Raw genomic sequence first — 14,670 nt, forward strand, 5'->3', positions numbered from 1 at the left:
CTCATCACTTATGAGTATTGTGCCACTCAACCTCATTGCTGGAAATCCGCAGGCCAGCCCATGCCATTGACCTTGATGATGAGCACCAGGAATATTTTTGCAGGCCTGACAGTGCTGAGGAGAATCTTCCATCCTGTTCTCATTAGTGTTCAGCACCTGTTCTCACTAGTGCTTTATGCTTTTGCACTCCAGTCTCTCTTTGTGTGGACTCCACTGGGAGGAATTCCTTCACTGTTTGGACCTGTAGGGTCCATTGCTGAATAGGGAAGGTCTGCCTTCACCCCCCGAAATACACCTGTCCTGGGGGCCAACAGTGGTCCAGCCAAGGCAACAGTATGGGGCAGGTGGTTGAGGGCAGTTGTTGCATTATTAATTGTATTATCCCAGGGATACTGTGAGAGCACACTGTTAGACCCTGTTCTTAGTTCTCAGTGCTTTAGTCACTCTCAAGAAGCAACTGCTTGCACCATTATGGCATGAAATGTTTTTAAAGCCATATGAGTGCTTGAGGGGTTCTTTCTGTTTTTTTGCTGCTTTATGTTCCCTTGGAGACTCCTGGATGGCAGCTTTCACAAAAACAAGTCTGTCTCTCAATAAAGCATACCTCCCCTTAAAGGCCCTCCTTAACATACTTAAAATAGCCAAATGTTTCTGATAAGTACGTACACTAGCTGGATGAAGAAGCCAAAAGGACATATTTGATCCATGATGAACTGCTATATTCAGCTGTATACAAATATCTTTCATTCCTAAGTCACTTCCAGAGCCAGGTCTAATTCCCAAAATAGGAGAGAATGGGGAGAGCAAAAAGTTTACAGAAAACATCAAAATGCTAGCAATTATATGCTGGACATTGCTGGGGCTTTCATCCATAAGGAGCACTGAAGGAGTTGACTTTCATAAACTGAGTGTGTAGTCAACAATTTATACAGAAGCACTTATTTATATAAGGGCACCTAGAGAGACCAGTTAAAAGTTCATTTACATATGACTACATTTGTGAAGATGCAACCACACCTCTCACAGCAACATCTCAACCTTTAAGCATTTCCACTTAATTCTACACCTGATTATAATGTATCTTCCCCTGAAACCTGTCAGTTTACAACAGTGTGCATGTCTAATCTTTTTAGAAAATCAGCCCAATATCCACTCTTGTTCATCTTCTTTCCCCACCTCAAACACTCACTTCAAACACGTACTGCCAATAACCTGCAATGACTTTATCCAATAGTTTGCTATTTATGGTATTATGCCATTTATACCTTGTCCTTTCATGCAATATTTTTTTTACCGAGTTATTTTTGTCATTGAAGCATTGCTTTGCACTAAAGAATGAAGTTGGCTTTGTTTACCACGAGTTAATAGCACATCTTAATGACTTAGAATAGCATGAGGTACTCGAAGGCAAGTATGCATTTAAACACTTCACTCATGAAATTCATGTCAAGCTTCAAAAGACACTGAGATTTTAAAAAGGGGAAAACCTGCTTTTCTCAGAGGGAAGATGAAAGAACTTAGAGTATATGGAAGGAAATAATTAGAAGATTCAAAAAACCACCCCATCCCATGTGTAGAGTCAATATTTGAAAACACTCCATGTCCTAAACCAGCTCTTTGAAAATCATTTCCTCTCCTAATTCCTTGCCAGAAACTGAACTCAGATCTTTCTATTTCTCTTTGAAGGCCTGATAACAAGTCTTGTAGGAACAAGTCTTCTCTTGAGATTTTCTTTCGTATTTCTTTCTGATCTGTAAATATTAAAGAAAATAACTTTTAAGGATATATTAAATATTTTTAGTCCTAACAACAGCCAGTACTGGAAGAAGAAAGCATACAAGCTATAAAATAAATAGAAATGTCAAAGCCTGTTCAAAACCTTGCTCAACATTCATCTCAGTGTTTAAGCTGATCTGTTCTATGTGGATGAACAGTATCTGTAAGACAGGATGAATATTTGGACAAACAAGTATAGCAAAATGAACAAGAAAGAATGATTAGTTTAAAGATTTAAAAGTACCCTGCTGGAAAGGCAGAATGTAAAACCCACCAAGTTTATACCAGAGTACATAAGTGAAAAAAAAAGCCTCAACTCAATCATACTTCTGCAAAGCTTGTACTCTAGTTGTAGTGAAGACACTACTGTAGTAGTGAAGACACCACTCCTGTGGTGAAACATGGCTCCACAAAAAGAGCCTCACAAAGGCCACTATCCCGAAGACATAACTGTCTACTCAGAACTACCTACTTAATTTCCATTGCTGGACAATATTGGCCCACTCCCAGTATGCTTGAGACCACTGACACAAGTCTGCCCGTTATGGTAATGTTTCCTGAGTCCATACAGATTATAGAAAAGCATACTAGTTTCATAACTATTCATTTAGAAAAAATCTATTGAATTCTATGGCCATCTGAGAGATGAAAATATAAATAGATGAAAATGTCCTGAAACCACTCCTGCAACAATGTAGAATTATAGAACAGCAACAAGAGCATTAAAAGAATAAAAGAAAAATATGTGCAATAGCATCTGTAGAGGTATGAAGAGTCAGAGTTCCTTCCATCCTTTCCAGATAACATGAGAAGCTGGAATTGGTAGGTTGTTAGTAAAAGAGAAAATTGTTGCAGGTTTATTGACAATTTCATTAGGTATGATAAGGTATATCTATGAATATATTTGTTTTCAAAATTCCTGATCCTGCTCTGCCACTCCACAGAGGCTGGTATTCTCCTTAAAAATCCAGCAATCTGTGATAATAAAAGAGCCTTGTTATAGCTGTTGTGGCTAAGGAGCTGGAAAGCATGAGGTTTAAGGATAAAAGGAGTCACCTCTCTCTGGTGCTACCTTAGGGAAAAGCTGAAGTGATAGTAGAAGGAATGAGGAGTGGGGAAGAAATAGCTACTTGTTGTCAAGGTGCTGCATGATTGGGAAAAAAGCAGTGCATGACCATCATTTCACTGCCATCTTTACCCAGCACAACTTCCTAGCAGCCAGGAATTGAGTTTCTATTCTTCAATAGCCACAGTTGCTCAGCCAAACTCATGACTTCTGGCACAAGGTTGGTAATGCTTTCAATTATTTCTGATCCAAAAATGATGAAGACTTTGTGGGAGCTGCAAAAGATGGTATCAAACCTGAGTTTGAGGATTTGCTTTAATATTTGGAAACAAATATATTTAATTGTGTTGTTTTGTTTGTAACTCATCTGGCTCATATGTGACCATATGGCTATTTCTTTAAAAGTTCCTTTTGGATAAAGAGGAGTAGCCTGGCTCACCTACCACGAATTTAGGTAACTGTGGGATAGCTGCAGAGGTATGGGAAAATGGAAAGTGAGGGAATAAGAAAGCAGCAGCTTTAAACCAAAAGAAAGGAGTCTAGCTTGGTAAAACAGAGTTTTTTTAAACATCTGTTCCTTTTTCTGCAAAAGGAGCCAAGTATTTTCAACACACAGATTGTACCGGAATGTAGTGCTACGCAGTTAGAATATAAATTGTTGTTCTGTCATAAGAAAAAAATAAGCTATCATATTACTCTGGAAAAAAAGTTTAGAAGTCTTCTTGATTAATAGAACAATAAATGCAGTAGTTTTTTGGCTGATTGAGTCTGGCTTAAAGATCTGTTACTGGGACAACAGAAGTTCAGATGTGGCCTCCAGGGGTTTGTGTCATGTAGAGAGGATGCTGATTCAAACACTGCATTTTCTTTGAGCTATGAGTATGTAGGTCTTCACAGACAGTGGAGCTGTTACGTGTGCATCTAAGCACACATAACATAGTTACCCTTCAGGTTTTTTTGTTCCTTACTTGCTGAACAAAACTGGATGTCCCTGCTCTCAGTCTCTACCTAGCATTAGATTTAGCAAAGCTTTCTTTTCCTTTCTCCATCCTCATCCTACAGAGTTGAAAAAATTGTGCCATTGAGCAGTTTTGCATACTTTTCACCAGGCAACTTTAAGTAACTGCTCTATTAAGGTTCTTAAGTTTTGGATTAAATGATATTTACTTTTTTCACTTTATTTACTTTTTTATTTTTTTTTAATACTATCTTTGCTTTTTTCAGCTAACTATCGAATAACTTGTTTGTCTGCACTTTGAAAACTTCACTGACAGTGATTGATTTTACTTACAAGTTGCCCAATAACACCTGTTTCCAGGGTTAGCCAGAAATGTTTCCAAATTCATCCACAGAACAAATGTGTGGTATGGTAATGCAAGTGACCTACTTCTCAGACAAATGAGTGAAATCCGTTTCTCCAAAAGCTTTGTTCCTTGGATTCATTGGTATTTTTGCCCCATCAAGAGCAACATCCTGATCCACAGGTTAGCAGAGAACCCAGGTTGCTGCAAAACTCCCTCAGATAGGTGTTTGAAATCAGCTTTGTTCTGTTTAATTAACAAGTAGAGTGTCCCAGACTGGCTCCATGTACTATTAGGCAGAACTTCCCTCCTCAGGGACCTGCCTGGATTACAGGTGCAGAGCGGGACTACTGACAGATGAATGTATCGCTTTTTGCAGAGAGAAGATATGGCTGTTTGTTGCTGTGATGTGTTTGTTTCAGGGAGTTACTTATTCAGAAGAACTGAGAAGAATGGAGAGAGCTGTGGATCCTGAAGCATTTATGAATGTTGTAAGTTGCTCGGTGGAGTGACCTGAGGGTGGACGTAATGCATGTCTTACAGTAGAGAGGTTTCTAAGTGTTAGAAAGCACAAGGTAGATAAGCTGCTTTATTTGACCTATCCTCTGTAGTCACTGTATATAGTATTGCTTTCTCTTCTATTCTCTTCTGTTTGCATGTCTAACAGCACATCTTCTGTTTGATAGAAATTGAGGCAAACACCCTTCCTTAGTAAATCTCCGGAGTTAATTTCCTTTTACACATCACTTACCAGTTTGCTGTTGCTGGCACTATCTGCATATCTGAAAGAATGACCATCTGGAATGTCAACATTTCATCAGCAAAGAAATCTCTAAATAACTAGTGGTGACCAGCATAGATCAGAAATGGCCAGCTTTTCAGAAGAACACCTCTCACCAAGCAAACTTGTTTAGGTCTTTAGTCACTTTTTAAAATCTTGGGGTTTCTGTCCTGCATGACAAAATACATTGAGTAATTCTCTGAGTACAAGTTATAAAAAACAACTCTCTTTTGTAAAAAACAGGTTGAATGTTACTGGGCAAAAGTAATATTTACTTCAGATCTTAAGATGGGCTGTGCTAGTGATTTCCCTCAGGACTATGCGACTGCCCGATCTTGTTTTTTTCATAATGTAGTCAGCTTCTCAGCAGTACTCATTGAATCTATGCAGTTCACAATAGGGTAGTTCTCTGAAGGTAGTTTAAATAAATTGGTTACAGCTTCCATTGCAGCAGACCAGGAGCATTGCACTCAGGCAGCTCCTCATCTCAGCCACACACCTTATCTCAGCTCATAAACTCCTGCTATGAGTTTATAGTGATTCTTTTATCATCAGAATGCAAGATCTTGTGATGATTGCATGGCAAGAGTATAATACAAGTTTTACACAACATATTTTAACTGAATGGTAAAACCCTAGATATAACAAAAAGAATAAAGGAAATTTGTTCTTTTTTTGAGGGTTACAATATCCAGTCTGATGATGCTTTATTCAGATGCTTAATATAGGTAGATTAAATGCCCAATCTGCTTTCTAACATTTCTTCATTCTATCTTATGCATGTAATACATGAAATGGAGTTCTGCAAGCAAATGCATTTGTACCTTCTCTTCTAGAATGAGCTCATTACTTACAAAGGGTACCCCAGCGAGCAGTATGAAGTGATGACAGAAGATGGTTATACCATTACCATTAACAGAATCCCTTATGGTACTCAGAATCAAGGAAACTCAGGTACAGTTCTTTAATATGACACAGACCAGCCTAGATAGGGCATGCTTTAAAAAGTGATACCTTGTATTTGTATAATGTCCACCAAAGCTTGTATACATGAGTGAAATTTTAAGAGTGTTCTGGCTGCCCTGAACAACCTGCAAGATCTACAAAATTAATGTCAAATATACCTATTTATAATAAAAATCCATTATAATATGAAGCATACGCCTCCTAATAAGAGTTGATGAGTAAAAGTTAAAAAAAAAATAAAAATAGGATAAAGGTTGTAATCTGCCTAATCAGCCTGTTACGAGAAAGCAGTTCCGGCTTCTAATTTTGCTTTGGTTTTGCTTACATGAGGTTAATATCAGTGACTGATTCATATTTTGAGTAAAGGAAACCTCTGCAAACAATCCCACACCTTCATTCTCTGTATCAGAGTTGAGAATCTCAAGCTGAAGCAGCTGAGCTACACAAACAATGACCAGAGGGTGCCCAGTTAGATGTCAGGCAGATCTTTCTGTAAATCCTTACAGAAGCTTAGAAGTTCTCTCTTTCACACAGGGATGTTTTGTTCTTATGATTAGTTGATGCAGGAACAAATCCCAGTATTGAATAATATCCCTCAACTACAAGGAAACGAAAAAAAAGTTATGAATTGTTGTTTTGTTTCTGATTTGCTTTTCAGCTTCGAAACCTGTTGTGTTTCTCCAGCATGGATTACTGGGAGATGCTAGTAACTGGGTCACAAACCTGCCCAACAACAGCTTGGGCTTCATGCTAGCTGATGCTGGTTTTGACGTTTGGATGGGAAATAGCAGAGGGAATCGCTGGTCAAGAAAACATCAAAAATATTCCATTGATCAAGATGAATTCTGGGCTTTCAGGTAGACAGAACCATTGAAGGGCATATCCATTGCCCATCCTCACATATTATTTTCAGCTGGCCAAAAATCCTACCTTTTAAAAAGCATTCTTTACCTTCACTTTTGCTGAGGTGCCCCTATACGTGCATGTGAACTGTAATAGTAATGGAGACTACTTTAATTACTGCTAGAACAGGTTCTTCAAACTAGAGGCATAGCAGCAGAGCAACTCAGAGGAACCTGTACAGGCGATCTCCAAGCCATTCCTATGCCCTGGAGGCAGTTTTGGCAGCTATTAGAAACATTAGCCTGTATATTACAATATCACAAAAATGGCAGAAGGAAAAATGTAAATAATTTTTACATTTATTTTAATGACCATTTAGAAACAGACCTTTTTTTTTAATGCCAAATTGTATAAAATGTGTGATTCCAAGGAAGGAACTCTGTTATTATATCATCACCTGTTTCTTCTGTATATTCAGTTACAATTCAACCTGACACTTCTTGAAGCTCTGGTCCTTCTGTTAAAGTCAAGGGAGAAATTACCCCAGAAAATCTTGAATAGTATCTTCCATATCCAGTGTCAGGAAAACACAGAACCGAAAACAGATGAATGATTCACTAAATGGTTCAGACTGTTTCTTTGCTGACAGGCCATTAATAAAAATGGGAATTCAATTCAAAATCTGATTTTTCGTTTATGCATGCCTCTCTTTCAATCTCCTGACTGCAGTTTTGATGAGATGGCAAGGTTTGATCTTCCAGCAGCAATAAATTTTATTGTGGAGAAAACAGGACAGGAAAAGTTGTACTATATTGGATATTCACAAGGTACTACCAACGGTAAGTTACACACAACAGATGAATGCTTCAGAAAAACAGGAGTAAAATGTGATTTGAGATACTGAGCTACTGAATGTACCTGGGGTTTTCATTTATTCTTTACAGGTGTGAAAAACACATTTTACATTTATTATAAAGACAGTAAAACGTAATGGACCAAGTGCATTGCTACTGGAAGTCTGTCAACTTAAAATTTTACTGGAAATTACTGTGGGCCGTGAAAATTGTTTCTTTCCAAGATGCAGGGGTGTGCCCAACAGCATCTGGTCAGTTGACCAAAATAAACAAAATGGGAAGATGAGAGTACAGACAGAGAAGTTGGCCAGTTTGGACCGGATGTACACACAAAAAAAAGAAAACATGAAATTGGACTGACAGGAAGAAAAACAACTTCTCCTCATATGAAATGCATGAATATACATCAGAAGTATACATTTCTGTTTAAACAGGCCTGCAAGAAAGCTGCAAAGGCAAAATATAGAAATTTCTCCAAAAAGGGAAAAAACCTACAAGCTGGTACTCATGGAGATGAGGGATTTCATGTAAATCTAGACTGAACCATAGTCTCTGAGCAACTAATAAGGTTGCTTGTAGGCTTGAAGTTGCAGAATAGCATTTATTAATAATGAAAAAAATGTACAAACAATGGTTTTTTAACTCATCTTTTTTGTTTTCTCAGCTTTCATTGCATTTTCAACAATGCCAGAGCTGGCTCAAAAAATCAAACTCTATTTTGCATTGGCACCTGTCACTGCTATCAAGTATGCTAAAGGCCCCGCCACAAAACTCCTCTACCTTCCTGAAAAAGTGCTCAGGGTATGCGATATCTTGGTTTCGACTGTTTAACTGTATACTTGCTTGTTCAGCTCTTAAAATGGTTAAATAGAAAGTATAGGGCTTTGTGAAGTCTACTTATTTGCATGTGGGTAGGTTTACCTTACGGCTGAAGCCTTTGAAAGTTCAGACTGGGCATTAAGAAAAGCTTTCTATCAAAGGCAATACTGCAGCACTGGGATGGGTCACCCAGAAAGGCACAGAGATGCAGACCCTTGAAGGTGTCCAAGATTTGTGTAGACAAAACCACAACTGATATGCAAGCTTAAAATTAACTGTGAATTGGAGTTAATGTTTAATGTATCTCTTCATTAAAAGTGATGTAACAGAAATTGAGTAATGCCCAAGAAGGCTGATGCAATGCAAAACCAAGTTATTTCTTTTTTGTTTGTGGGAACATCAATTGGCAAATGGAGAAAAGCAAGCAAGAACCACTGACAGTGCTGAAGAAGAGGAACAATATACTCTTAAGTGAATGATACTTTGTATTTCACAGGGTATGCTTGGCAAAAGAGAATTTCTTCCCCAGACTGAGGGTCTCACAAGGATAATAGCCCCTGTCTGCAGCCACCGAGCTTTTACCAGCCTTTGTAGAAGTGTCTTCTTCAGTCTGGGTGGCTGTAACTTGAAAAACATTGATGTGGTATGTATAACTCTTGCCAGCTCTACTGAGAGTTTAAGCTTATGCTCCCAAAACTCACCTTCTGTCCTGTAGTGTAAATCCTGAATTTCTGTTAGTGTGACGTTGCAGGGAACAGTCCCCACTACTGGATAGCAGTATGTGCTGATTGCCCTATCACTAGCAGGGGGCCACTGCCTCACTCCTTAGAAGAGCACTTGGCAGCATCCCTGCAGTCAACAGCTGCTCAGAGCCCCCCAAAATTCTGTAGTCTGCCTTCTGCCAGACCTCACCCAGGGCACATTTTACTCCTGGTTCATACTGTGTCTGCCACTGGTCTCATGAGAAATATTTAGTATGCTGGCACACTACAGAAGAAGAAATAAAACACTTCATGTTTTCTCTTTGCAATAGAGTAAGGAGCACTTATATTTCCCCTTGTCCTCCCCCATGCCCAGAGGCACCAGATACCTTGGGGATACCTGAGAGAGAGTTGGCAGACACTGTAGGGTGTTATTAAGACATACTTGGGCATCTCATGCTATGTTCAGCTCTAGATAGACCACATCAAAATTTTACTCCAGCATTTTTCAAAAAATGCCTCAGAGTGTGTTTGCCAAGGAGGAATTGCAGAGCAGCTTGTTAGGAAACCTGGCAGGACTAGAGTGTGTTTTCTTTCAAATAGTCATGCATTCCTAAGGCAATTACATTTCCCTTTGCTATTCTGTCCTAGAGTGATGCTCTCTCACATAGGATCTGATACAGATTTCTTAAAACACCCCACCTAGTTTGGGGTCTAAATTGCTGACTTTCTATTCTATACTTTCCACCTGTAGATTATTTTAGATTCTCAGTCATACTGGAAAATGTTCTGATTGGGGATTGTTCTTCCAGTGCTACTCTTAACCTAACACATTGCCATATCTGGAGTAAATCTGAAGGAGTCACTAATCACACCACCCCAATTTATATTGGTTTTATCAATCCATGACACTGCTGTAGCAGATGTTTTGATGTACATCTGAATGGAAGGGAAGAAGAGAGCGCTCACTGAGTATTTTCTTTCAGAACCGAATCAATGTGTATATTGCCCAAACCTCTGCTGGAACTTCTGTGCAGAACATAGTCCACTGGAGTCAGGTATGAGCAAACCCCTGGAAGACAAAATACATACTCACCTTGGGGTAAATAGAGAGGTTTAGAGATATCCTGCTATGAAGCCATGGCTTATTTCTTGGAGATACATGTAACTTGTGGTTTACAATTAAAATCTCAGTTCAAAAGACTGTTTTTCATTGATCTTTCTTTTGCCAGCAGGATAGAAATACCTTGTGTGATACAGGTACATTTGAAGCCAACAGTGAAGTGCTGCATTTGTGTAAAAACATGTATTCTGGAAGCTGTGTATCCAGATGTATATATCACTCTTCTCATGGGGTATCTAGTACCTTTTATAAATGATGTCCACAGTTCTGTACAGAACTTTGCTTAAGACATTAGTCTTGTTTCCAGTGTGGAGTCAAGAAATGAGCAGGACTTAGGCTGCTATGTAAATGATCAATTTTACTGGTAAAAGCCCATGTAGTTTCATCTCTTGCTTTCAAAGCTCTCAGCAATATAACCATAAATAGTAAACTCTTTATTTAGTAGACTCTTTATATCCCATACCTACAAGGTACTGCCACAGTACTCCTGCAGCAGCAATGCTGATGAGAGCTGCCTTTCTGTGTTGGGGCTCACACTTTCAGAATTCATAAAGCCTGGGCTCACTCACAGAAGTAGCAAGGCTGGTTTCCTGGCTGCACTGCAGGAAGCAGCATTGAGCACAGTGAGCTTGCAAGAGCGTGAATGCACTTTTCAGCACAGCAAAAAGTATGTCTGAGTGACATCTGCACAGGCATTTACTCAAAATTAAACAATAGTTTTGGCTGTTCAAATAAGATATTAGATTTGATGAAGTTGCTTTTGTAACCATGACTTAGACCTGTAAAGAAAAAGGGTCCCAAAAACACAGTGGGGGAAGTTCTGCAAACTGACGCAGATGTAATTCAGCATCTAACCACAGACTGGCAAGCACAAACATGCAGAAATAATATTCCTGAGTCTTCACTGTCCTTGCTGTTATTACTATTCAGGAAGCCAACAGACTTTCAATATTAAGATCCCATTGAAGGTGTCTCTCACAGTAGTAATAATCCATGCTGTAGGCAAAGCCAAGGAGCATATGAGAAGAATTAGAAATGGTGATTTCTGTACTTAAAATAGAGTGGGAAGAGAAAACATAAGATGGAGCCACTCATAGAGCTGAGTGATGGCAACACGACTGTCAGAAGAGGACAAGGCAGTAGCAGTGAGGGGCACTTGCTGAAGGCAGTTGTTATTAGCAGTTTTCCAACCTGAACAAATTGCCTGCAAGGACATCTCTGGGTCTTTCTGCAGAGGAGATGATTTTTTTGTTTCTGACAAAAACATTTGACTCCTTTTCACTGACATTTTTAATTAATTTACTACTGGCTCTTTCATAGCTCTTAGAAGAACTTCTGTTGGGGCTTTAGATTGGAGTCAGAGGCTCAGCAGGAAAAGAACACACAAACTTCCTGAATAATGGCTTCATAACTGCCCTTCTCTTGTTCATCCTTCTAGGTGGCCCGCTCGGGGAAGTTCCAAGCTTATGACTGGGGAAGTTCAAAGAAGAACATGGAAAAGTACCACCAGGTATGTTTTGGTGAAACTATATTACCACCCTTGGACATCACAGAAGCACAAAGGAAGAGAGCAAGTGTGTAGGAGGAGACATATTTTCAAAATATAAGTAGATGAAAATATTACTACTTTTCACTTGGGAGGTCAGTGGAGAAAGCATACAAGCACTAATGGAAATAATAAATTTAATACATTTTAAAAGGAAGAAAGAGAGCAGGGAAGAGCAAAACTTTTAAATTACATGATAATTTACATGATAATTTACATGATAAGAGGAAGTAAGGGCAGAAATTATATAAAATGGATTTTGAAAAAAAAATTAATGGAAAAGAATAGAGACATCTTACCTACTAGTGGATCTGAAACAGTTGACAATGCATGAGAGTTCACAGAAACAATATTAGGAAGAGTACAACTGAAGAACTAACAGCCACTCCTAAATTCTGGCAGCCAGAGACAAAAGGACTTTTTCCTCAAGAAGACTCTGAGGAACATTTTCTCCATTCAGGACTCTAATCCCATCCTTGACCCTCCTACCCTTTAGGTCTCCACAGCAACCTGTCATTACGAGCTACATGTTTTAATTATGGTTTGCATGAAACACAACTTCTTTTGGTTTGACATGAATTTGCTTGCTCCTGGAAAGTCACTGGATGCCTTTTAGGTTTTGTGTTATGAGAAGTAATGGGATAAATACTTCCTGTGTTCTTTCTTCATACTATTTGTGATTGTATAATCTTGTCTCCTGTACTTGCTCTGGCCTCTGTTTTCCAAACTCAGAAGTCCTAAGCTACTTTCCCTCTCCTCCTACAGAAGCCACTCCACGATCCTTTTCATCCTTGTCACATGTGTTTTCTAGCTAGATCATGTCTTCTGGAACTGACCAGCACTTCAAAAGGACCATGATGGGGGTTTATCCAGAGGCACCCTGATATCTTCTATCTTGTTCCAGGTTCTTGCCCTAAGATTCCTAGTTGAGAGGGCAAAGACCCAACAGTAACTCTTTGTCAACCCAGGAGGCGTTTTGCCTTTGACACTGCTATCAGCTGAGCAGTGATAGGCAAGCAAGAGAACTTCCTTCCTCTTTGGTTTAGGCACCTCTACTTTGAAAAGTGACAGAAGAAAGCCCAAAATGTACATTTAAAGTTTTCCATGCTCTCCTGGGCATTCATTCTTGTACTGCCTCATGTTTTCTAGACTATTCCTCCTGTCTACAACATAGAAGAGATGACTGTACCAACTGCAGTGTGGACTGGAGGACAAGACTTGCTCGCAGATCCCAAGGATGCGGCCATTTTACTCTCTAAAATTAAGAAGCTTATCTATCACAAGAAGATTCCTGAATGGGCACACCTGGATTTTATCTGGGGATTGGATGCACCTTTGCATATGTACAATGAAATTATTGATCTGATGCAGAAGTATCCTTAACCCACAACCAGTAGCCTTACCTGACTCATTCAACAATATTCACTTTCATTCAGTATGAAAAAAACCCTTCTGTTGCATCTGGAGGCAGAGAAAGGGTTCCTCCTGCACCCCCCCTGTCACTCCAATGCTTTTTGCATCCTGATAGTGCACTTCATATTTTCTGGCAATTTTCTGTATTACTTTCTTGATTGATACAGGTTAGATTCTGCGATAACCATACTTTGCTTAAGAGGACAGGGTTTGCTTGCAGCCTGCTCTCTTCTTTAGGCTGTAACAGTAACAAAAGCACTTACTTCCTCTGGATACATTCAGTGATCTCAAGATGTTTTCCATTCTTCATATTATTTCTCAGTTTATTGGTTTGACAATTATTTAAAGGCATAGTGTAAGCCAAGACTAACTCTAACAGTTGTAGTATTTATTAATTTTCTTATTAAATGAGATGATAACCATAAAGCAAAACCTGAATTAATACAAAAAACCCCTCACTCCTGAAAAGAAGGTGATTCGTCTTAATTTTAAACAGGACTGCTCACTGTTTTCATGAGGAAGAGCAAGGGCCACAGGGAGACCCAACAGAAAACAATAGCCAGTCTCATGGTTCAAGCATGCACTTGGAAGCTGGGAAACTTGGGTTCAGGGCCCACCCTGAGATAGGGAAATATTTACAAACTCGATCTCTGCTGACAACACTTTCAGGATCTGTGTACATGATCTTTCCAGTGTGGGAGAAAGGAGCCGATTTTATTTTGGCAACACTTCCACAGGACACTTTGGTTCAAAGTTATACCCTGAACCCAGCAGGAATCTCACATCTCCTTTTATTTCCCATGTAAGCTACTGGCTACCACACAGCTGAGCTGTTCTGACCTTTATCGTGGCTCTGAGCAGCCTCTCTGGAGTTTAAACACTAAAATGAAAAGCACCCAAACATTGCTAGAAAGAATCCATTATCTCCACCCCATGGGTATTTAGAGCACTTTGACCACTACTGAAAAGGGCTGCTTTCAAAACAGTGCTGAAGAAACTGTCATCCTATTAATTTCCCAGGATAACTATGACTCTACCAATCTTCTTTCAAAGAGGTAGTTACTGCACAAAACCACTCAGTTGAAGGGTAACCTCCATGGTTATTAGGTTACAGCGTTATAGGTCACCATCCCTCCACAATAAAATGCCATTAGCTTCACTGTGAAAAGAAACAGTGCATTTAAGGGTTTCCTTTCAGCATGACAACTTCATTCTCCATTTGAATGAAATGTTAATGTGGGCCAAATCTGGGATGCTATCCAGGGCAGGTACAGCTGTTAGACTAAGACAGTTCACTGGTGACACTGTATGACCAAAAGACCAGTGCCTCACTCTGTGTAATGGTTCATTAGCCAAACAAATTAACCATGGCTGTTGCCACTTCTGCATCTTTCCCTTCCAAAACAAACAACAGGCCTGTTTCATCTTCTAAGCCCACTACTGAAGCCTGTTCTGTTTCCTTCTGCTTCACAAATGTAACT

At 39.3% G+C, this 14,670-nt stretch overlaps 1 protein-coding gene across 2 annotated transcripts in view; it reads left to right on the forward strand.

The window, feature by feature from the left end:
• The window catches only part of LOC113987416 (lipase member M-like), a 32,657-nt gene extending 19,498 nt beyond the window's left edge, over positions 1 to 13,159 (forward strand). Inside the window, exons 1-10 of one of the 2 annotated variants that reach the window (XM_027720100.2) lie at positions 3,046 to 3,062; positions 4,523 to 4,634; positions 5,761 to 5,878; positions 6,549 to 6,747; positions 7,463 to 7,572; positions 8,252 to 8,388; positions 8,903 to 9,049; positions 10,094 to 10,165; positions 11,669 to 11,740; positions 12,926 to 13,159. In XM_027720100.2, the coding sequence (XP_027575901.1) occupies positions 3,046 to 3,062; positions 4,523 to 4,634; positions 5,761 to 5,878; positions 6,549 to 6,747; positions 7,463 to 7,572; positions 8,252 to 8,388; positions 8,903 to 9,049; positions 10,094 to 10,165; positions 11,669 to 11,740; positions 12,926 to 13,159 (1,218 nt within the window). Of the gene's footprint in view, positions 1 to 3,045; positions 3,063 to 4,522; positions 4,635 to 5,760; positions 5,879 to 6,548; positions 6,748 to 7,462; positions 7,573 to 8,251; positions 8,389 to 8,902; positions 9,050 to 10,093; positions 10,166 to 11,668; positions 11,741 to 12,925 lie in introns of those variants that run through there. The other variant, XM_027720090.2, reaches the window with a different exon arrangement.
• The last annotated feature ends 1,511 nt before the right edge of the window (positions 13,160 to 14,670 follow it).

Source organism: Pipra filicauda, unplaced genomic scaffold (assembly GCF_003945595.2).
Source record: "Pipra filicauda isolate LSUMZ 115617 unplaced genomic scaffold, ASM394559v2 scaffold190_size1978887_pilon, whole genome shotgun sequence".
Classification (NCBI taxonomy): domain Eukaryota; kingdom Metazoa; phylum Chordata; class Aves; order Passeriformes; family Pipridae; genus Pipra; species Pipra filicauda.